This window comes from Boleophthalmus pectinirostris, unplaced genomic scaffold, assembly GCF_026225935.1.
Source record: "Boleophthalmus pectinirostris isolate CB_2022bp ecotype Guang Dong unplaced genomic scaffold, ASM2622593v1 HiC_scaffold_13, whole genome shotgun sequence".
Taxonomy (NCBI): domain Eukaryota; kingdom Metazoa; phylum Chordata; class Actinopteri; order Gobiiformes; family Gobiidae; genus Boleophthalmus; species Boleophthalmus pectinirostris.
The window spans coordinates 10,517,093-10,541,848 of NW_026571036.1; the positions used below are offsets into that span (position 1 = coordinate 10,517,093).

Below are 24,756 nucleotides of genomic sequence, written 5' to 3' on the forward strand. Positions count from 1 at the left end.
GGAGGAGCGCTGGCTTTGAGTCAGCTAATCCTACAGTTGTTTTAGATATTACGTTCTTTAGAGAATGATGTTACCTGAGAATGTACAGGCTAACCAAGCAACACACATTTATGTAAGTTTGTACTGTGCAAAAGTCTTAAGTTTGTAAAATAAACACAAACAAACAATGAAAAATGTAACAAAAATACAAAAAAACTTATAAGACTACAAAAATTGTTATTGTAATCGTAGGTAAATATAGTAAATATAAATACATGTTACAGAAATTCCAATTCTTTGCTATACTGAGCTGAACAGAAGTTGAATTTCTCTAACAAAATGCTACGGTCCTCCAGTAAGTTTCTTTTTTTTTTCAATTTAAAGTCTAAAAAAAGGTGTTTGACTTAGAATATCTGAGTTTAAATGTAAGTTCTGAATACAATAAAAAGCTATGTTATTCTTTCTTTGTATATTCTGTCCACAAAAGGATGATGATGGTTTTAAATCCCTTAAATGACTTAACTTTTTTTTTTTCTCAGAATTTAAATTTTCATTCTAAAATTGCACGTCCCTCCTACAAAAACTTTTGCACAGTACTGTATATACAAAATCACTCAATATTTCATCTTCTGGGTAAATGCTTTCAACCACTTTCATGATCCAAACCACGACTTTCATAAGGAAAAAAAAAAAAATCTTGGTGAAGTATTTTTTTGCATCTTCATCCTTAAAAGTTCTCGAATTCTACAATTGAAACGCAGGAATCATTTTTCTCTTTGGAAAAACAGTCTCAACAGTACAGAAGTCACATAGAAAAACAGATTTGAAGTTGAGAAGTGCATAGTTGATGAGGGACCGTCCAACCCGGAGAGGAATGGGTTAAAATGTCCGAGTTGTAGATCTCTTTACCCTAGAGACTAAAAAAGGGGCTAGCAGTTTGGTCCGAACCAGCTCCATTGCCACCCTGTCCTGTCCGAGCGTGCGGGCGCAGGGAACAAATCAAAATAAAACACAACTGCGGCAGAGATGAAAATAGGTCCCTGGACTTTGCATCAGTTCAACAAAAGTTCCAAATTTGTACAAAAGAAGGTGCATTCCTCAGAGCTAACCTGCGCCCGGCGTTTATGCATCTGGTGAAGAGAAAAAAAAAAAGATGGAAAGAATTAGATAGGTGTGGTTTCAACAACATTCAAAACCAAAATGATCACATAGAGAAAATCCAGTCCAGTTATTTTGGCCTGTGTCATCGTCAGCAGAAGCGCAGCCAGACTTGAATGAAAAGTGCTGCAGTACTGTCAGTGAGATGCTGCTTTGTGATGTTGGGCCAAGGACAATAAAAGCCCACTGCAATTTGTCTATCAACTAATATAATCGTTTTTGAGGTTTTATGTAGGGCTGTAACGATATCCAAATCTCATAGTACGATATTTACTGCAATAGTTTAAAGAGGCTGATATAATTGTAGATGATCGGTGTGAATTCAAGTAAAAAACATATTTCTTCATGTTGTCTGCGCTGAAATGAATCATGGGATATGTAGTTCCCGATGTTTATAAGCTGTTGCTACTATAAAACCATGCATTTAAGCAAAGGAACTTGTAATTCGATATATTATGACAGCCCAAAACATTATTGTGAGACTTTTGACGATACGATATGAAGATATTTCGGTTACTGTTGCATCCCTAGTTTTATGGTGTGATCAATGTCACTACGCTACATGAGCAAAGGATCGTGGTCAATGTAGTTCCTTTTGCTTTCTTGTCATAAAACTAGATATTTTGACAGGGTCACTTCAGCTTTAAAAAAAATGAAATGAATTGGGGAACTTAAGATATTGCAACAGTGTTTGCCTTCTATCATTTCAGTGGGACTTTGAGAATCTTGATTGTAGTTTCAAATGTAAGGCTGTAAGGAGGTTTGAGCCTTACCTCTGCACTCATACTTGAGGTCTGAGAAGTAAACCATCTCTTGTGAAAACACGAAGAGTCCTAGTCGACCTCCGGCGTACGTCTTGTCGTAGATACTGCCCGAATCGGCCATGATCTTCTTTCCTTCATACATTACAACTCTGGACATGGAAAATAAAGTTACATTGACATCACAGTCACATTTTTTACAGACAAATATCAGGATATCTGCAGTAAATCAGTCAAACGTTGCCCACCTGATGAGCCCTGTTCTGGGCCTGTGGATCAGGTGCCACCTGTAGGCAGTGAAGTCCTTCCAGCCAACGTTCTTTGGGTCATGCCACAAAGTACGGACCTAAATACAAAAAAAAAAGCAATGCAATCAGTACATTTAAGTGTTTTAATATATTAAGAACATGCACTTTGAGATCAATTAACATGAAAATTGAATTGGCATGTTCCCAACCATCCCCTCTGCTCTCACCTGTCCTGGGGTGTTGCCCGTGTGCCACAGAGCGTTCCTCAGGTGCTCTCCGGGGCCTGTGGTGGAGTTCACCACTTTGATGGACAGACCGGAGTAGCCCTGGGCCTTGGTGGGCTTGTTGGACCAATACGTCTGGGTGATCTGCTTCCACATGACCACGTAGAACCTGGAACTGGACTGGTACCCAAACACGAAGCCAGCGTAGTCGTCATCTCTCTCTGTGTTGATGAAGAATGTCCCGCTGAAGTCCACAGCGTTGAACTCATGATAACCTGGAGAGAGGAGGGAGAACTACTTTAATGTACTGAATGAACTTTGTATGTATGCCACAGAAATTCAATTCAGAGATGATCTGGTTTTAAGACAGTTTTTGCCTAAAATAGCATTACCGTTTTACCATTTTGAACTTCAAAAACACAACTCATTTATTTTAAAGTGTTAAAAGTAGTTGAAAATCTCTCCTCACTTACTTAACACTTGCATCTTGCACCTAAATTCTTCACCATGAGTTTGCTTTTCAAAACTATATATTGAAAAAAACTAATTGAAATTGAAAAAGAACTATGATTTATTTAGTAGAGAACATGGTGCAGGACTTCTTTACTCCCGTCTGAGATCCCCTCAGCTTAGACTGTGCTAAACTAGAGCTTTGTTACAGTCCATAAAAGTTAGATACGAGACGTGAGTAAAGTAAACCTACCGACAGCAATGCCAGGATCACAGTTGACGGTCTGGACCAGCTCCTTGCCCTGGTGCCGGACCACCCAGTTGGGGTCGATCTGAGAGGTGCCTTTGGGGTCCAGAGGAACCATCTGGAACTTTCTGAAGTCCGTCTCACTGATGTCAAAGTTCTCTGGACACACGTCGTAAATGTCCGGCACGTTGTCCTGGTCGAAATCGTCTTTGCAGGCATCTCCACGGCCGTCACCTGGAAGAAGAAATTGGCTGAATGTCTCTCTCCACTCTTCACCTAAAATTCACACTAGTCTCTGTCCTGTCTGATAAAACCGACAGCCAAAAAAGTATTTCAATAGAGTAGAAGTGATACAATAACAACATGAGCTTGTCAAACAATGTGTATTTCTTCTTACCGTCCGAGTCGAGCTGGTCGGGGTTGAAGGCGAGGCGGCAGTTGTCCTTGTCGTCAGGGATACCGTCGTTGTTGTCGTCGTCGTGGTCGCAGGCGTCTCCCTTGCCGTCCTTGTCGTGGTCGGCCTGGTTGGCGTTGGGGATGTACGGGCAGTTGTCGAGATTGTTCTGGTGGCCGTCCTCGTCGATGTCCTGGTTACTGTCGCATTTGTCCCCAACGCGGTCATCGTCAGAGTCCACCTGCGAGAGGACAGCGAGGGAGGACATGAGTAAAAATAAAATAAAGCAGACATTACAACCATCGTGTTTTAGTTTTAGTTTTTCCTCGAGCGATGCAGAAAAGAGGGAACCACTGTCTTTGTGTGAATGTTCATGTATGTTAGTTTCACTCTAGCACTATAAATGCAACAAGATACAACTTTATCTGCAGGGTTATAAAGGAGGTCCAACAATAATAACTGCTCATGTATCCTGATTGATTGATTTACTGTTAAAACTGCACTGTCTGTTTAAATTGCAGATTGTTTAAATTAAATGAAACAGAAAACTCACACCCAAGTTTTTGTAGAGGTGCAAATGCAAGGAACAGCAAAATAAAACAGTAAAAATACTCAGATGGCTGATGTCCAAAAGCAAGAAAATTGATCTGACGAAGGCTTTTTTTTGCAGAAACGTTATTACCTCCGCCAAGGAGGTTATGTTTTTGCCGGCGTTTGTCTGTTTGTTTGTTTGTTTGTCTGTTAGCAACATAACTCAAAAAGTTATGGACCGATTTTGATGAAATTTTCAGGATTTGTTGGAAATGTGAAAAGGAAGAACTGATTTCATTTTGGGGGTGATCCGGAAGAAATCCTGGATTCTGGATCACTTTGAAATTTTAGTTAACATTGTGGTAAATGGGGCCAAAAATTTTGTTTCTCAATATCTCGGTTAATTATTGACCAAACCCCATGAAATTTGACTCAGGGATGGACAATGGGATCCTCTTTCATATTCCAAAGGCTGATCCAGATCTGATCCAGAAGACTGATTTTATCGCAATTTATACTAGAAAAGCACTCAGAGAGCGCAGACCTCCGCCAAGGACTACCCCCATTTTTTATATAAATTGCGATAAAATCAGTCTTCTGGATCAGATCCTGAGTTATGTTGCTAACAGACAAACAAACAAACAAACAAAAAATAAACAAACAAACAGACAAACGCCGGCAAAAACATAACCTCCTTGGCGGAGGTAAAAAAAAGCTTTTGGACATTGGCCATCTGAGTGTGCAATGCATTTTTTCACTTTTAGATTGTTTCAATTGACTATAACTTAAAGGTCCTATATTACACAAAATTGACTCTTGTGAGAGTTAAATCACAGTAGAATGTTTGTTACTTCCTCAAAAACATACCTGGATGATTGAGGAATCCTTTATTATTAGTCTGTCTATATCTCCAAAGCTCAAAGTCTCTGTTCCCACTTTGCGATGTCATATAGTGGTAGTTTTCAAGCTACAGCTACTTTTTACATTTTGTTTGGTAGATGTCGGCAATTCCAGGACTGAAATTATCCACATGATTCTAGTGTAGGTGTACAGAGCTGGAACACTTGGAACACAGTATTTCCCGTTTGAGAGAAGAACTCAGCCTAAATATGCAGGGTTTGTACGTTAAACATGTGTGAATGAAACAAAACACAACTCCAGGTGTGTTTGTGATGAGAAAACAACATTATAACAGATCAGAAAATAGTAATATGGGCCTTTTAAAGCAACAGTATTAGGGATGTAACGATATCCAAATCTCTCAGTATGATATTATCACGATATGCATCTCACCGTACAATATTTATTGCGATATTTTGGAGAGGCTGATATAATTGTAGAAAGGACACTCTTTTGCTTTTAACATACCTAGGCAAGATTTTGGTGTGAATTATCTCTGTCATAATCCCAAAAATTTAAGTAAAAAACATATTTCTTCATGTTGTTTGCACTGAAATGAATCATGGGATATGTAGTTCCCGATGTTTATAAGCTGTTACGACTATAAAACCATGCATTTAAGCAAAGGAACTTGTAATTCGATAATTATTGTGAGACTTTTGAAGATGCGATATCACGATATTTTGGTTATTGTTACATCTCTAAACCAGACTCCTCGCCGTTCATTTAGCTATAATATTCCACAGTATGGCCTAAAAATGTGTCAAACGTGATCCATACTTTTTCTAAGATCAACGTTACCTCCTTATCTCTAGTTTTTTTAGCTCTTAAATTCAATCCTGTGTTTTAAAGGCCACGAGTCGGCATTCCCTCACCCCAGCCCACCTCTCCCTCTTGTTCCTCACATTCCTCTGCCCCACTGTAGCATGGCACAGGTGGACTGAGCCAACCTTGTGCGCTGTGCTAATATACCCACAGCTAACCTCAAAGGCCCATTGAAAAGGCCCCTCGCCCCCCCACCACGCCCTATTGAGCCCATCTGCCCCGCGGCTCTTCGCATGGCGTGAGGGAGCTAACAGAGAGGAGTACGCAGGGCCATACAGAGCGCTGAATGGGGGATTACGGCGGCGGGTTTGCCTGGGTCCACACCTGATCAGGATTATGCTCCAGAGGGCAGTTGTCGCACATGTCCCCGACGCCGTCCAAGTCCGTGTCGCGCTGGTCCACGTTGTACACGTAAGGGCAGTTGTCTTTCTCGTTCAAGATTCCTGTGGACAAAAGCGAAATGATCTGGTTAGAATATAATAACAGAAACTAAAGAAATGGCTCAAATGTTTTCGAGGAATGATCATTAGTAGCGTAGGCCAAGTACTTTTTAAAGATTTTAGTGAAAGTACAAAAATAAACCGCCTATGTTGGTTTGAGTTATGTTAAAATTGATGATGTTAAAATTTTGATTGGCCGAGGACAGAGCCAATGATACAAATGTAGTTGGGTCTGGAGAGTAAAATCTGACTGAAAACTCAATATGAGGCCAGTAAATTTGTTTACATTTGTATTTTTTTGTTTTGTTTTTGAGCTGCTTTCACACTGGAAATGTTGTAGAGAATTAATTTTCAAAGTCTAAATAATAATAATAATAATAATAACAACAACAAAAATCTAATAAAAAAAAATCCTGTTCCCTCAGAATTGTAAAGTTCTGTCTGATGTTTTTTGTGCTTCATATGTTCTTTCTCCTGGATTCCCTTCTGTACACTTTTATTAAGATTTTGTACGATTTGGTAAATGTTTCAAGTTTATATAAGGAAAAACCCATTTTTCCATTCCATTCTGCTCTATGAGTTGGGGTGTGCAAACATATTGAAATGTCGACATATCGTATCGTCTAATGTGATGGTACAGTATTGATATCGTGGGCTGCTGTATCGATATATCGCCAAGAGTATTTTTTGGTATATTTTACTAAATGATTTTGTTACAGAGCTACAGTTTTGTTGCTTATTTAGAGGAAGGAACTACAAAGGGTCTGGAGAGTAAAATCAGACAGAAAAAATGGCTTGGGCAGTGATGCTATGAGGCCAGTAAATTTGGTTTCAGTAACTGAGGAATTCTATAACTTTTTTCCCTGTGCAAGGCCAGCCTGACTGACCTAAATGCAAACTGTTCTTGGGGAAGGGCTTGGACCTCAGAAAGTCTTTACATGTTGTTACCCCACTGCTCTTGGCTCACTGCTGGCAGAAACTCTGTCTGTCAGTAGTGAGACAGTTTGTTACCGGTGCAAACGAAATAAACCAACCTAGACAGTCTTCTTGTATGTTTTGGTATTATTTTACTAATTAAAAAAATGATGTTTAATGTGATGATACAGTATCGATATCGTGAGCTGCTGTATTGATTTATCGCCAAGAGTATTTTTAGGTATATTTTACTAAATTATTTTGTTACAGAGCTACAGTTTTGTTGCTTGTTTAGTGGAAGGAAACTTATTTATGCAACACACTTGGCCTATTCACTGTTTTCAGGATTAAAATGTTTGTGTTTCTTATTAACTTTGCCCAAGAAGTGGTTTAACAAAGACTTTTAGTATCACAGCCATGATTTAGCCACTAGTTTTTTATTGAACTGTATCAAATCGATTTTAAATATATCGTATCGAATGTATCGAGGTATGTATCGTATCACCAACTTCTTAATGATACCCAGCCCTATCTATGAGTGGTCAAATTGTCAAACCGCAGTATCTCAGAGCTACCCAGGATGCGGATATAAACTTTAAAATGTCTTATGTTTTGTGATGTTTTGTGTGTGATTTGAGTTCCTCCTCACCGTCTCCATCGATGTCCACCGCACACGGCGTCTCCCTCTCCGTTGTTGTCTGTGTCCGTCTGGTCGGGGTTACTGTTGTAGGGGCAGTTATCGCAGCGGTCTCCCACATCGTCTCTGTCGTAGTCGTACTGCCGCGGGTTGTAGATGAACGGGCAGTTGTCCTGTAGCACACATTTTTTATGAGGTTTAAGACAAATACCCTTTCAAAATGATCACTTTTCAGATTTCTCTCACTCACCCTGTCATCCGGAATGCCATCGTTGTCATCATCGTCATCACAAGCATCTCCAATTCCGTCTTTATCGTAGTCCTCTTGTCCGGAGTTGGGAAGGTTGGGGCAGTTATCCTAAAACAAACGTCACACACCATAAATAATGTGTGTGTGTGTGTTATAGTGTGTAATAGTCACTAAAATCCACAACAAATGCACATACACTGTACGCATAGCTACCCTAAATATTCCCAAGACTTTACGGCTACACTAACATCGAACCACAGCAACTGTACATAGCACCAGTTGTTATGGTGCGTTCTCTTGTGCTCGGGGAAAACCGACCTCCACCTCGAGAAAGGGCAATGGTACGGCCAAGCGAATGGGGGTTTCGAAACACAAACTCGGACTGGTTCAGATCAAGTCAGTTGAGTTTACGTCCCAGCAAAAATGTAAACGGGGAGAACTGTCTTTGCGTCATTTTGATATATTAAGTTGCGTATGTGTAGAGAACTTATCTTCTAAAAACTTTGTAGTAACACTTACACTTTCTTTCACATCATTTGACAGTAGACACAAGTTTTTTCTGAACATGTAATATTCAAACGCCAATAATTGAGTCGCCGACAGTAGGCTAACAGACTGCATTCATTACTCAGGGTTCAGTCAGAGGGTTGAGTTCTGTGAGATTCAGACGTAGCCCTAGTGAGTTTATATGGAGTCGGTCCCAAAATGTGGTTCTACATACTGTATTTGGGATTCATAAGCTAACAAAATAAACATTAAACTTTCTCAGGCATCCATATTTTCCCTGACTGTTGCATTGGAACGCATTTACAACGAATGTCGGAAGAACTGACTCGGATTTATCGACTACCGACACTCAATAAAATGCGGCATTAAACCAGGGGGTGAGCTATTATTTTTCCCAGCAGAGTCCTGGACCAACATGATCATTGGGGACTCCTGAGCAAATATCTGTAAAATGTAGACTACTATAAACTTTCACTATGGTATAATAACATAAAAAACCTAGAGGAAGCTGGATTAATGCTGCAAAATGCCCAGGTTTGAGTTAAACTTTACTAAAATCTTGAGAGTCTTGAGTCTTGAGAGCAACTGCTTCAGCTTATACATTTGCACATTTACAACTATCCTGCTTTTCCCTCCCGTGCGCAGACTCCGCCCGTACCTTCTTGCAGTGGTAGGTGGCGTTCTCCACACACACCAGGTCAGCGTTGGGCCACCCGTCCAGATCCGTGTCCTCTCCACAGATGTGCCCATTACCAGCGTACCCGGGCTTACACTCACAGCGGTACATGGGCTCGGCGAAGTGCCCCAGGTAGTTACAGCGAGCGTTCTTGTTACAGTCGTGGCTCCCGTCCAGACACGGGTTCCGAGGAGTGCAGACCTATGGGTGAAGGAGTGATATACTCGTTAATAAAACTGACCAAGTATAGGGTTATAACAGCATGATGCCTAGGAATGGTCAGAGGTGGGTAGAGGAGCCAAAAACCTCAGTCAAGTAAGAGTAACGTTACTTCAGAGTCATATTACTCAAGTACGAAACAATACATAAAGCTCAAACTGTAGTATTTTCAAAGGACAGACAACAAAAGTTTTGATAAAAGATAAAATTATATCTGAGCGAGTGGTGCAAAAATCCCAAATGTTCAAATCATTCAACATTGGCCACGTTTACATGATGTTTTTTTAATTCCGAATGTACTTGTATACTTCAAAAATTTAAAATATTCTCCATCGAGTTTACATGAAAATAATAATTCTGAATTGAGGTTTACATGGAAAACACGTTAAATCGTCTTTATTTAATTTTGCTCAACGTTTGGGGATGGGGAAGGGTTCTGATTGGACAGGGACACAAACGTGTTTACGTCGACTGAAAGAAAACACACTTCAGCTGCTACAGGCTTTTTTGTCATCTCCGTTTGTTGTTACGCCACGGACACAAACATGATCCAAACTTTTTCCATAGTCGTTCCGATGATAATTAAGCAGCAGCTTGAGAATTCTTTTCACCCTAATCACGCTTTACGTCTGTCAGCTGAGGAGGAGAAGGGAGGAAGACGACAAACTGATTTAACGGCTGCTCTACCTCAGCCCACTCCCGCATCCCGTTCGCAAATCCAAAGAGCAGTGGATGAAAGTCCGAAGTGACGACTGGTGGAGCCGAATCATCTGGATTGAGTCAGAAGGGCGAACCAACGGGCATGCGCTGAATGACCGGAATTATTTTAAGAAGAATAAACATTTACATGATCACAGAATAAATTAATTCAGCTTTAAAATCGGAATGAATCACCCTATTACTTCGGAATTCAGTTTAGTTCCGAATAATCATTTTGTGTTTTTGTGCTTACATGGTCTTTTTAAAGCAGAATTCATTTTTATTCAGAATTAAAGCTCTCATGTAAACGTGGGAAATGTCGACATAAAGTCAGAGCAACCAAAAGTTTTACTCAAGTAAGTGAAGCCCTACTATTACTTCAAACTAAATATTACTGAAGTAGGAGTAAAAAATTGACAGTGAGAATTACAACCTTTGATAATTATAATAGTTTCATGATATTTTGAAATGAATTGAGAAATTGAAAAACGCTAAATTGTGTTCAAAGAGCCGGCAAATAACAACTGCTAAGACTCTTATAATTACCCCATACTGTAATTATACACGATTATAATGATTATGACAATTTGTGATGGCTAGACAATAGATTAAATATAGATCCGCATTTGCAGCTCGTGCGTCAAGTTCCTGAGATATCTGTAAAAATTACACATCGGGATTAATGGCTTTGAACTGGAAGCAGGTGAAGCGCTACACCGTCTCCTATTTCATCACACGCACAAAGCCCAAAGCAAAACTAAACAAACGTAACAAATAACTATAGCTGTATCGCAACTCACCCGTATCCATAGGCAACCATTATCTCCCCAATCACTGTTTACGCCGCTTACACAAATCCCGTCGCCTTTGTAGTGATCTAAAGGTTAGCTTTACGTGCGCAGGGCTGTAGTCACCTGTTTGTTAGCGGCGGCATACTCCACGCCTTTGCCAAACGGCTGGGGTCCGGAGTAGCGGGGAGGGCAGGGCAGGCAGTTGTAGCCGGGCTCGGTGTTCTCGCAGCGGTGCACGCCGTTGAACTCGAAGCAGGCGTCTGGAACTTCTTTACACTGGTTATATGAGAGAAATAACACATGTTAAGAAACGGAAAGGGAGGTAAAGTATGTAAGATTTTTGCTGCCACTATGGGCTTGAGGAAGGGTTTAACTAAAACGCATGAGATAAAAAAAAAAAAATACAAGATTGGTTTGAATGAAGCTGGAAAGCGAATTGCTCCAGGGAGACTGTATTACCAAAAACTAACCTTCAATCGCAGCCACTTCACAGCTACTTCTGTCTAGTAAACAATAACCAGGGCTCCAGCCAACTATTATTTTAGTTGTCGACTATTTGTCTATTGTTTTTGAATAGGTCACATTTGTTTAGGCCATGGTTTTAATAGAAAACCTGGTTAAGGACCTGATTTAAGTCCTGGTTTAGTCCTGGTTAGTAACCACCTGGTTTGGATTAGTCCTGGTTTAGTCCTGGTTTAGTCCTGGTTTTAGACCTGGTTTTAGTCCTGGTTTAGTCCTGGTTTTAGACCCCTGGTTTAGAGTCCTGGTTTAGACCTGGTTTAGAGTCCTGGTTTAGTCCTGGTTTAGTCCTGGTTTAGAGTCCTGGTTTAGACCTGGTTTAGAGAGTCCTGGTTTAGTCCTGGTTTAGTCCTGGTTTAGTCCCCTGGTTTAGACCTGGTTTAGTCCTGGTTTAGTCCTGGTTTAGACCTGGTTTAGTCCTGGTTTAGACCTGGTTTAGTCCTGGTTTAGGGTTTAGACCTGGTTTAGTCCTGGTTTAGTCCTTTTAGGCCTGGTTTAGACCTGGTTTAGTAGGTCCTGGTTTAGTGGTTTTAGTCCTGGTTTAGGCCTGGTTTAGTCCTGGCGCTGTCTTTACCTACTCTACAGCTCACATTCACCCAATCTGAAAACCCGTAAGATAGAAAATACTTACAATTATATTATTCAAAAACAACAGAGACACTGAGCTGCTGGTGTCCATGTAGGTGCTCATAAAAAGCCTTTGTGGCATGTCTGTCCAGATAATGAAGGTCAAAATATTACGATAAAGCCGTCTGATTAAACTAAACTAACTAAAATACCTTATATAGTGCTAAGGACGACATAATCCACAAATTCACTGACACGAAATGAATAAAGTGATAGTAAAATAGTTGAAAAATATAATAGTAATAGCTACATTACCTCATCAATATCTTTACATTTGATGCCATTCCCAGTGTAGCCAGCGGGGCATTTTCCACATTTCCAGGTTCCATCGGGGAAGCTGGTGCACTTGGCTCCAGCGAAGCAAGGGTTGGACAGACAGCCATCTGAAATATAGATTAAGGTTAATTAATTATCCAGTGTAGACTAAAGATGGACTTGGAGAAGCACGATTTTGTTGGTAAAAATGTGAAAAAGTCTCACCGATCGGGCAGGCTTTCTTGTTGCACATCTGAGTGTCCTTGGCCTCTCCCACACACTCTTTTCCTCCGTGTTTGGGCGGTGGGTTGTTGCACAGGCGTTTCCGGGTCTGGACTCCGCCCCCACAGGTGAGTGAGCAGGTATCCCACGGCGACCAGGGCCCCCAGCCTCCATTGACTGATAACACAAGATAAAAGTTAAAGGAGACACATTATAATCAACCTTTTTAACATGTTATAACACCAAAATCCCTCAAAGTTATTGCTGTAGATTGATTCTTGCAAGTTTCAGATTCAGTCTTGAGCGCTCAGAAAATGTTATGTTACCCCCTACCCCCTATCTCCGCCCACTGTTCTGTATTTACAAACAGTATATGTCTTCTCGTCTCTGCATTTGACCCATTCTCCAAAATATTCCTTATAAACTTGTACTCACTGGGGCATGGAGACTTCTGGCACTTCTCGGTCTGGCGGCCCTCTCCGACGCACTCTTTGCCCCCTAGCTGTGGAGTGGGGGAATTGCAGAGGCGAATGCGAGTGATGACGCCCGCCCCGCATGTGACCGAGCAGGAGGACCAGGGCGACCAGTGGCTCCAGCTGCCGTCCTGTTTGACTGTAACATACAAAATGTGTCATGTATGAAAGTTTTGTCATAAAAACATCCAATAAGAACCAATCACTTCTGGGGGACCAAGTCTTTGTTTTGCAAGTCTCAAGTAAGTCTCAAGTCTTTGACCTCAAGTCCAAATCAAGTCCCAAGTCAAATACAGGCAAGTCCAAGTCGAGTCTCGAGTCACTGGTCCATAAATTCAAGTTAAGTCCAGGTCGTCTGATTTGAGCTTCAAGTCATTTCAAGTCTTTACATCAAAGTACCAAATATAGCTTAGATTTTTGCAATTTATATGTATTTTAAGATAAATTGTACTTTAAAAAATCATAATATATTTATATATGAGTTTTTATAGAGTAAATAAGAGTTGTAGAAATTAGTTTAGTTAATGTTTCCTTTTTAAATGTCTTGACAATATCTTAGTGTGAATCATTACGGTCAGAATAGAAGGAATTCAGATTTAAAAGTGCTTCTCAAGTCACAAGGCTCACGTCCGAGTCAAGTCCCAAGTCATTGACCTTCAAGTCCAAGTCGAGTCCCAAGTCTTAGTCCAGTTCATCAAGTCAAGCCTCAAGTCCTAAAAATAGTGACTCAAGTCTGACTCAAGTCAAGTCACAATTTGCAGGTCCCCACCTCTGTTATCTCCCTTAAACTTCAAGTACCTCAACCTCCCCCCAAATCCCCCGCAGCAGTAAAACCATCACCCTCCCCAGTCCTTTCCATCTCTTCTTCAAAAGTAGCAGGTAGATACAACATTTCCCTTCTCTTTTCTGGTTGAACTGGGAGTACATGTCTTATTGACTTAGATTATTAACGTACATTGTTTTATAATATATCTTGTGATTATGGATCTATTTACAAACTTTCATATAATGCATAGTTATGTATATATTAAGCCTGTAAGTGTAAACCTACATCTCTTGTCACACTCCTGCAGGTAACAGTCTCTGGTCTGGACAGAGGTGCCCTCACAGTTGTTATTGATACGATCGCAGGACCGCCCCCTCTGCTGGATGCCCCGCCCACAGGACACCGAACAATGCGTCCATTCAGACCACGGAGACCAGCCGTCCTCTGCATAGTCACTCGCTGAGTAAGAGAGACAAGGAGAGAGAGAAAAAGGAACGTTCATTAACACATAAGGCTAATGGTCTGGACTTAACTGTGAAAAAAATGCCATTATTGATAAAATCAGTGGTAGTACAAGGCATACCAGGACAAAAAAAAATGTCAAAACTGGGATTAAATTGGACAATAGTCAATAGTCTAGTCTAGTAAAGATGATCTAAAATAGTATGATTAAAACTGAGGCATAGAGAACTAAACAAGGACCAAGAGGTGTTAGATATGGACTAAAGCCAGGACTAAACAGGAAATAAAAGAGATGAGAACAGTTTTCTGGACCAGAAGAAGCCTATGATTCAGCAGTGGGCCTGTACCTGCCTGTTTAAGCATTACTGATGCTTCACGACATCCTATTTTTCATCAAAAACACAAAAGGTTTCCATTTCTTGTGTCCATTTTACATCCTGCTCTATATGAGTCCTAAAACCTCTTCCACCAGAACAGACTTTTTCAATCCTAGTTTGGTTGTTTTCTGCCAACAAAAGTTTACAAATTTGAGTTACTCCCTAGTTCAGACTGGTTTTAGGTTTAGATTTAGAATTGCATCTTTCTCATTTCATAATAATAAAAGCATCAGGAAATCAAGGCATGGTTAATTCTGGATTTAGTTTTGTGTTTTGCTCGAATTGCTGGGTTTCAGATTACATCAAATTCAACTTTCGACTGGACAAATACAAATAAAGGACAGTTCAAATGTCATTTTATTTTAATGTTAATACAGTAAGCACTTGGATCTAGTCATCTTTATCTCAATTTTATCAAGTTTAACTGCAAAGTACAATGTTATCAATAATAAAATCAAGCCTTTTGCACCTAATCTGAAAGTATGATATCATCACATAGTATCTAGTATCTGAAAACCACCTGTAGTCCCACTGGTTTGGATGACAGCTCTTAAATCTCGAGAATGACGTTGATTTCGCTGTGCAGCCGTAGACAGACACTGCACTATACTGAAGTGAGGAATAGTAGCGCCACTGTCCCTCTGAACCAATGAACAGCACAATGAATGAATGAAGTTTGCTTTAGCAGGAAACAGCTTGTGAAAACATGACCCTGGGTGTATAAGGACCCAGTTTCAGTGCTATTCCTCACTGATGTTGGTTTTAAGTGGGGAAAACTTTGTCAGAGACTTTAAAGGTATGAGAAATATGTCATTGTGTCATTATGTCTTATAGTGCGCATTAAACAGTGAGGCAATTTTCCATCTTACAATTTTGGTCAATTAGGTTCAATTTAGTTTTAAGATGTTTGGCGAACAAAGGTGCAGTGTTTCAGAGCTAGAGGTACTTTAAACTTAAAGTACATAAAAATAATATTTGCTTTGCGTTTAGTTTTATGTCAGAAAAAAATTTAAATTATGTATTTTCCATCTTTTAAGAATAAATCAAGTTTGAGTGTATTGAAGTAAAAGTAATGTAACAGAAGCCTACAGTTCAGGTTTAGGTTGTAAAATTGGGGAAAAAAAAGTGCATGCAGTCCTTGGTTAGACCTGGTTTAGACTGGGTTTAGACCTGGTTTAGTCTTTTGTTAACTGGTTCTACGTTAGACCTGATTTAGACCTGGTTTAGTCTGATTAATTGGTTCTATGTTAGACCTGGTTTAGACCTGAATAGTCTTTGATTATTTGGTTCTTAGTTGGACCTGGTTTAGACCTAGTTTAGACTTAGTGTAGACCTGATTTAGACCTGGTTTAGTCCTGGTTAAGTCTTTAGCTTCTTGGTTCTAGATTAGGCCTGGTGTAGACCTGGTTTAGTCCTGGTTAAGTCTTTAGCTTCTTGGTTCTAGATTAGGCCTGGTGTAGACCTGGTTTAGTCCTGGTTAAGTCTTTAACTTCTTGGTTCTATGTTCGACTTGGTTTAGACCTTTTCTTTGATTAACTGGTTCTATGTTAGACCTGGTTTAGTCTTTGATTATTTGGTTCTTATTTGGACCTGGTTTAGATCTGGTTTAGTCCTGATTAAGTCTTTAGCTTCTTGGTTCTATGTTAGACCTGGTTTAGACCTGGTTCAGACCTGGTCTTTGGTTAACTGGTTCTATGTTAGACCTGGTTTAGTCTTTGATTATTTGGTTCTTATTTGGACCTGATTTAGACCTGGTTTTGACCTGGTTGAGATCTGGTTAAGTCTTTAGCTTTTTGGTTCTATGTTAGACCTGATTTAGATCTGGTCTGGTCCTTGGTCTGCCCTCAGTCAGGCCTGGTTTGAGTATTTTAATTATTTTTGTAATACTTAATATAGTAAATAATCCCACAATGGTTCATTATAATTCTGTAGAACAAAGTGTATTTTTAGTTGCAGAGAGGACTTACGTGTGCCGCAGCGAGGGCAGCACTCTCCATCAGGAACTGTTGCGTTTGCACACGGGATCAGGGGGCAGGAGATCTTACGACACACAGTAGCCGAATTCTGCAACAGATAAAGAAGGATTAACATAAACAGGGCATTAACGAAACCCAATAGTCTATGGAATTACTGCAATGTTTACAGCCTGGTTTGTCATGAAATGGTTAAGGTTGTATCAAAGTTTGGTTAGACCCGGTTTAGTTCTAACTGTATTATTTCTAGATTGGCACTGTTGACCGTTCCCACTGTAATGTTTTTTTTCCATTGGATGCCCTCCCAGTGACTACTGTTGGCAATGCCGGGTACATGTCTCACATAAGCACAATGTTTTGAAACAGTAGTTGCTTGGATGAGGTTTGAACCAGCTACTTTATGACTGCTAGGCACGTCACACTAAACCCCCTAAGCCACTGCTTATGTAAAATGTACGTGAGTAAAGTATGGATACCTGAAAATTGTACTACTTTTTTCCAATATTGCATACTTGTACAGATTTATATAATTATGCCTTATTTAACACCAGTATCTTGTTATTTTTGCTACTTATTTTGAATGTATTATTATCATTTATGTTTTTGCTCTTTGTTAGTATAATATATTGTGATGTGTGAGCTACTGTGTCCAAATAATTTCCTTTTTGGATCAATAAAGCTTGTCTAAATTAAAGTCCAAAGCATTGTTTGACAAAGACTAGGTCGCGATCCTTAGGTGGGTGGCAAGAGATTTTTTTTGGGTCGCCTAGTCACAATCTACATGTAGGTCTGCAATATACATATACATACATCTCTGTGCGCAGAATCTCTGCTCAATGTGAAGGAAACACTGATTACTGTTTTTCCTTGTTTAAAAAAAAAGTGCCGTATTTTTCAGCGTACTTAAAATCCCTTAATTTTCCGAAAAATCGACAGTGCGCCTTACTATCTTACCTATTAGTTCTGGTTGTGCTTACTGACCTCAAACCGATTTTCATACATATTCCACTGAGTCGTGTTCTTTAGTCCGACAGAAACTTTTTAAAATCACTTATAGTTTATGCAAATGAGCCATGTGGTTTTAAGTTTCGTTTCTGTAAAATGTATAGCAATTTGCGCAAAGCTGCATTGTACACATTATTACTCAATGTATATTTGAGTGCTCCTCATAGGAAATAAAAAAGTCTTAAGTCTCAATTGTCATCTGGTTGTTTCACTTAATGTGCCTTATAATCCGTTGCGCTTTATGTATAAGAATAGACGAGAGAATTTGACATTATTGATATTGCACTTTATAATCTGGTGTGCCTTATAGTTCGAAAAATACGGTAATAAATTGTTCAGAGAGACATGATCACTCTGTCAGCAATAAAATATTCTCATTAATGTTCAATAATGGTCACAAGTTTATTTTGTTATTTACAAATAATGTCTATTGACTTGGGTCTTGAAGGTTTGTGACTTTTAAAATATGGGTCCCCAGAAAAAAAGTTTGGGAAACACTGATCTAAAGGGTCAAAGACAGCTCCATTGCTAGAATTTTACTTTTAATTAGATTTTTTAAAGTTCAGTTACCCCAAAAATCTACCCAGTTACAGTAACATGAGTATTTGTAATTAGTTACTACCCCCCCTTGCTAATCTCCAGCATCTATGTCCCCTCATGTCCATCTTTTTCCATGTACGTGCGACCATCTCATCACACCTCCTCTCCCCACATGCCAGGAGCCGAACAGAGCCAGAAAAGCGGTCGGTGGAGCCCTCTTCCAAACAACCACCTGCTTTGAGTCCACTTAGCCAGGAATGAGGCCGGCATAAAGGGCTTTAGTGTGGGGCTGCACTGGCTCATGTTGCCTCCTCAACCTGTGTGGTTCTCTGCTGCGGATAACAAGTGCCTCTAAGTATGCAAAACCTCCCGGATCTGATCGCCAACGGAAAACACGGAAACAGGAGTAGTTTGTGCGTCCTGAATGAAGAGTACATCTGGATAGTAAGCCCTCAGGAAAGCTCAGGGAGATCCTTAGCCAAATATCTGTGCTTGAGCTATCCGCCCTTCCACTTTGTACACAGAGGAGGAGACTAATGAGCCCATCTGTCTCGTGTCTGTGCTCTACGTGCTCATTACGGCGCAAATTATGGTGTTAAAGACGCCCAGAAAAGGTGTGCAGGAGTGTGTCTGTAGCTAAAGATATATTGTCTGGTTACTGTCCACTGTCTGTGTTGTTGTGGTGGTTGCGATGGTTGTGGTTATGGTTATGGTGGTGGTTGTTTGGATAGTTGTAATGGTGTTTCTGGTGGTTATAATTGTAAATTTGGTTGTAGTTATGGTTTGGTTATGGTTGTAGGTATTACTGTGGTGGTGGTTGTAGCTATGGTTGTAGTTATGTTATGTAGTTAAAAAAAAACGATGGTGGTTATGGTTGTTGTGGTGGTTGTTGGGAGAGTTGTAATGGTGTTTTTGCTGCTGGTTGTGGTTACGGTGGTGGTTATGATTGTGAATATGGTTGTAGTTATGGTTATGGTTGTAGGTATTACACTGTAGGTGGTTATGGTGATTCCAGACCCACTCGTAAAGCTTTGTCAAAGTGTGTGGTTTTGGCTGGCCAGATAAGGTGGTTGTAGTTATGGTGGTAGTTGTAGTTAAGGCTGTAGTTATGTTATGTACTTAAAAGTTACGATGGTGGTTATGGTTGTTGTGATGGTTGTTCTGATAGTTGTAATGGTGTTTCTGGTGTGATTATGGTGGTGGATGTAGTTATGGTTGTGGTTATTGCACTAGTTAAAGTTATGATGGTGGTTATGGTTGTTGTGGTGGTTGTTGGGATAGTTGTAATAGAGTTCCTGGTGGTGGTTGTAGTGGTTTTGATTGTAAATATGGTTGTAGTTATGGTTGTAGGTATTACTGTGGTGGTGGTTATGGTGGTGGTTCCAGACCCATTCGTAAAGCTTTGTCAATGTGTGTGGTTTTGGCTGGCCAGGTAAGGTGGGTGTAGTTATGGTGGTGGTTGTAGTTACGGTTGTAGTTATGTTATGTAGTTAAAAGTTACAATGGTGGTTATGGTTATTGTGGTAATAATTGTAAATACGGTTGTATTTACAATTATTATTATTAGTGTGGTTATGGCTGTAGGTATTACTGTGGTGGTGGTTGTGGTTACAGTACATGGATACAGTTCCAGACCCACTTGTAAAGTTTTGTCAGAGTGTGTGGTTTTGACTGGTTGTGATAATGGTGGTGGTTGTAGTTATGACAGTGTGATTGTGGTTATGGTCGTAGTAAAGATTGTAGTTATGTTTGCACTTATGGCTGTGGTAAATGTGTTTATGGCTGTTGTTGTGGTGGTTACGATGGTGGTTGTTGTCATTATGGTTATGGTGGTAGTCATGGTGGTTGTAGTTATGGTTGTAGTTATGGTGGTAGTAGTTGTAGTTAGGGTTGTGTCTATGGTTACGATGGTTGCTGTGTTTATGGCAGTTGTTGTGGTGCTTATGGTTATGATGGTGGTTGTTGTTATTATGGTTATGGTGGTAGTTGTGGTGATTGTAGTTATGGTTATGTCAGCTGTAGTTATTGTTGTAGTTAGAGTGGTGTTTATGGTTACGATGGTGGTTGCTGTCATGGTTATGATTGTAGTTATAATTGTAGTTATGGTGGTAGTCATGGTGGTTGTAGTTATGGTTGTAGTTATGGTGGTAGTCATGGTGGTTGTAGTTATGGTTGTAGTTATGGTGGTTGTAGTTATGGTTGTAGTTATGGTGGTAGTCATGGTGGTTGTAGTTATGGTGGTAGTCATGGTGGTTGTAGTTATGGTTGTAGTTATGGTGGTAGTCATGGTGGTTGTAGTTATGGTTGTAGTTATGGTGGTAGTAGTTGTAGTTATGGTTGTAGATATGGTGGTAGTCATGGTGGTTGTAGTTATGATTGTAGTTATGGTTGTAGTATGGTGGTTGTAGTTATGGTGTAGTTATGGTGGTAGTCATGGTGTGTTGTAGTTATGGTTGGTAGTTATGGTGGTAGTCATGGTGGTTGTAGTTATGGTTGTAGTTATGGTGGTAGTCATGGTGGTTGTAGTTATGGTGGTAGTCATGGTGGTAGTCATGGTGGTTGTAGTTATGGTTGTAGTTATGGTGGTAGTCATGGTGGTTGTAGTTATGATTGTAGTTATGGTGGTAGTCATGGTGGTTGTAGTTATGGTGGTAGTCATGGTGGTTGTAGTTATGTAGTTATGGTGGTAGTCATGGTGGTTGTAGTTATGGTTGTAGTTATGGTGGTAGTAGTTGTAGTTATGATTGTAGTTATGGTGGTAGTCATGGTGGTTGTAGTTATGGTTGTAGTTATGGTGGTAGTCATGGTGGTTGTAGTTATGATTGTAGTTATGGTGGCAGTCATGGTGGTTGTAGTTGTGGTTGTAGATATGGTGGTAGTAGTTGTAGTTAGGGTTGTGTCTATGGTTACGATGGTTGCTGTGTTTATGGCAGTTGTTGTGGTGCTTATGGTTATGTTGGTGGTTGTTGTTATTATGGTTATGGTGGTAGTTGTGGTGATTGTAGTTATGGTTATGTCAGCTGTAGTTATTGTTGTAGTTAGAGTGGTGTTTATGGTTACGATGGTGGTTGCTGTCATGGTTATGGTTGTAGTTGTGGTGGTTGTAGTTATGATTGTAGTTATGGTGGTAGTCATGGTGGTTGTAGTTATGATTGTAGTTATGGTGGTAGTCATGGTGGTTGTAGTTATGATTGTAGTTATGGTGGTAGTCATGGTGGTTGTAGTTATGGTTGTAGTTATGGTGGTAGTCATGGTGTCATGGTGGTTGTAGTTATGGTTGTATTGTAGTTGTTGTTATGGTGGCAGTCATGGTGGTTGTAGTTGTGGTTGTAGATATGGTGGTAGTAGTTGTAGTTAGGGTTGTGTCTATGGTTACGATGGTTGCTGTGTTTATGGCAGTTGTTGTGGTGCTTATGGTTATGTTGGTGGTTGTTGTTATTATGGTTATGGTGGTAGTTGTGGTGATTGTAGTTATGGTTATGTCAGCTGTAGTTATTGTTGTAGTTAGAGTGGTGTTTATGGTTACGATGGTGGTTGCTGTCATGGTTATGGTTGTAGTTGTGGTGGTTGTAGTTATGATTGTAGTTATGGTGGTAGTCATGGTGGTTGTAGTTATGGTGGTAGTCATGGTGGTTGTAGTTATGATTGTAGTTATGGTGGTAGTCATGGTGGTTGTAGTTATGTTGTGTTAGTGGTAGTCATGGTGGTTGTAGTTATGGTTTGTAGTTATGGTGGTAGTCATGGTGGTTGTAGTTATGATTGTAGTTATGGTGGCAGTCATGGTGGTTGTAGTTGTGGTTGTAGATATGGTGGTAGTAGTTGTAGTTAGGGTTGTGTCTATGGTTACGATGGTTGCTGTGTTTATGGCAGTTGTTGTGGTGCTTATGGTTATGATGGTGGTTGTTGTTATTATGGTTATGGTGGTAGTTGTGGTGATTGTAGTTATGGTTACGTCAGTTGTAGTTATTGTTGTAGTTAGAGTGGTGTTTATGGTTACGATGGTGGTTGCTGTCATGGTTATGGTTGTAGTTCTGGTTATAGTTATTGTTGTAGTTAGAGTGGTGTTTATGGTTACGATGGTTGCTGTGGTTATGGTAATTGTTGGTGTGATGCTTATGGTTATTATGGTGGTTGTTATCATTGTTGTTATCATTGTGGTTATGGTGGTAGTTATTGTGGTGGTTGTAGTGGTTACTGTTGTTCAGTGGTGGTAGTTGTGGTAGTTGTGGTTGTATGGGTAATTGTGGTGGTTTATGGAGCTGACCTGACAAGTACACTCAGTACAGTCATCCACGGTCCACTCGTCCTTGTTCTTGCGCACGATGCCGTTGTGGATGCAGACGCCGCTGTGGATCCCAATGCTGTTGTTGATCAGCCTGTTCTCATCGGTCTGGAGGATGAAGAACCACACTAATGTAAGCTAAGTGAGAAACTCTTGGTCCCCGTACGTTTAATATCAGGACAGGAATAGTGTGTCCTCGTATGGGGATTCACTTCCAAATACACAGTTTCAAGCCTCTCCCTTCTTACCAGTCTGCGCAGTTCATTGGAGAGCTCCTTCACCACCACGCCCAAGCCCTTCAGCTCCTTGAACATACTGATGAGGTCCTCACAGGAGAAGCCACACACCATCTGCAGGTCTACAGCACAAACAAGCACACTTCTGAAGAAAAATGCACATATATATTACACATATTAGATCATCTCATATTTACCTTTGGTCTTGTGACCGGTGAACTCTGTCCTAATGGCAGAAGATCCGTTGATGTTTTCCAAAAGCAAAGTGTCACTTGTTAGAGCTAAGAAGAAATAAAACATATAATCAAATGAATATTTTCTTAAAGATGCACTATGGAACTTTCTGGTGGTGTGTCCTCTATCTATAAAAAACACCTTGACATTAGGGGTGTAATGACTTGATATCGTCACGGTCTGAACCTCATGATACGATATTTATTGCGATATCGAGGGAAAGTTCACGATATGATGGGGTGACAATATGCAAATTTCTCAGTACGATATTTTCACGCCACGGTATGATTTTTTTTTTGCAATATTTTGTGAAGGCTGCGAATAAAACTGTGAATATGCTACTTTTTCCTCTTAAAATGCCTTGACAAGACTTAATCCAAAGAACTAAGATGTAAAAGTGCTTAGAACTGTTATTTCTTTTTGTAGTCTGCACTGAAATGGAGCAAAGGATCATGGTCTATGTAGTCTGCTGTTTTTTTTTAGCTATCGCTGCACCATAACTCTTAATTTAAGCAAAGAGACTTGCAATTCGATATATTGTGATGGTCCACGATATTATTGTGAGAACTTTGACGATATGATGGTTATTGTTGCATCCCTACTTGACATACATGTTTTCTTTGAGTAGAATCTACTCCGTACTTCACAACTTCACCTGCTTTTATCCATGGAGATATTTAAGTTTAACGTCTAACTTCTTATCTATCTTCATACCAGATGTCCTACTTGCACACATCTTTTTCCTTTATCTAAGCTTGGTACTAACACAGTATATCTGATATGAGACCCACTTAACTTATAAATCGTGGCAGAGTCTAGTAGTTCATTTACCATACTTTGAACTTCTTATCTATGTTTATACAGGATGCAGTACCTGCCCTCACCCTTCACAATAGACTGTTATATAGTTTAACTGGCTTGTACACTTATTTCTAGTAGTGTAATCATTAATAGTAAATATCAGGTTATCAAATATCTAATAAAAACATGAAGAGTATAGCTGGCACAGCACATTCCATCTGAAAGCGCAGCCCTTTGAGACAGTATCGCGCATTCCTCTGTCATAAGTATTACACAGTGTCTGAGGGAGTGTAATGGGAAAATTGTCTGTGTGTTTTTGATAAGCACTTGGATCAGACTTGCTGATATAAAAAAGATGTATTGAGATTCGGATTACTCACCGTTCTGGCAGCCTTTGTTGCGGAGAATGGCATCCAGAGTCGTGCCAAAGACAAAGCGTACATTTTGGAGGACCCCCTAGGATAAAAAACAAAAATAAAACAGATTTATGTGGTTTATTGTAATTTAAAGTGAGCTGGTCACGCCTGACATTTTTACAATAAAGGTTCATTGTGTAACTTTTCTGCTGATGTGTCTATCTATCTCCATGGAGACTAACAAGAGCACCACAAGGCCAGGTTACAGGTCCAATCTGTGGAGAGGTGGCCCCACTCACAGAGAAGACATGATTTTCAACTAGTTTGAGCAGTAAAAGCAGCTGTAATTGAATAAATGCCAAACAAACAAGTGTAATGCCATACTGTGGAACATTCCAGGTAATCTAGTAACATCTCTATGACGATAAGATACGTCTTCAGAAAAGTTACAGAGTGCACCTTTAGTTTATAAACTCTATGACTGAAGCTTGTACCAAACATGAATACAAATAAAAGTAATTTTGTCTAAAGCTGAAGTGCCAAATCTGCTTGTCTCCATGGAGATACCTTGAATGTTCCACAGTGTACAGTAGCATTACACTTGTACATTTGTATTCTATTTTTTATTTTTAATTATAATCCAAAAATGCAGTGAAAAGCATATCTCCAAGGACAGATACGTTTTTTTGCTATACATTCAGATAAAGCAGATAAACATCTCCATGGTGACGAGCGGTAGACTCTACATCAGAAAGGTTACACATTGCACCTTTAAGA

At 39.9% G+C, this 24,756-nt stretch overlaps 1 protein-coding gene across 1 annotated transcript in view; it reads right to left on the minus strand.

Moving 5' to 3' along the window:
* Nucleotides 1–459: 459 nt before the first annotated feature.
* Nucleotides 460–24,756, minus strand: part of thbs1b (thrombospondin 1b) — a 28,915-nt gene continuing 4,618 nt past the window's right edge. The window contains 21 exon segments of the mRNA XM_020938235.2: nucleotides 460–1,109; nucleotides 1,911–2,050; nucleotides 2,147–2,244; nucleotides 2,374–2,645; nucleotides 3,074–3,301; nucleotides 3,465–3,702; nucleotides 6,042–6,160; nucleotides 7,722–7,746; nucleotides 7,748–7,882; nucleotides 7,960–8,067; nucleotides 9,125–9,343; nucleotides 10,975–11,127; nucleotides 12,253–12,380; nucleotides 12,478–12,651; nucleotides 12,910–13,086; nucleotides 13,999–14,172; nucleotides 16,520–16,616; nucleotides 22,335–22,460; nucleotides 22,601–22,710; nucleotides 22,786–22,869; nucleotides 24,004–24,079. Coding sequence (XP_020793894.2) covers nucleotides 1,102–1,109; nucleotides 1,911–2,050; nucleotides 2,147–2,244; nucleotides 2,374–2,645; nucleotides 3,074–3,301; nucleotides 3,465–3,702; nucleotides 6,042–6,160; nucleotides 7,722–7,746; nucleotides 7,748–7,882; nucleotides 7,960–8,067; nucleotides 9,125–9,343; nucleotides 10,975–11,127; nucleotides 12,253–12,380; nucleotides 12,478–12,651; nucleotides 12,910–13,086; nucleotides 13,999–14,172; nucleotides 16,520–16,616; nucleotides 22,335–22,460; nucleotides 22,601–22,710; nucleotides 22,786–22,869; nucleotides 24,004–24,079 — 2,889 coding nt within the window. The 3' untranslated portion in view covers nucleotides 460–1,101.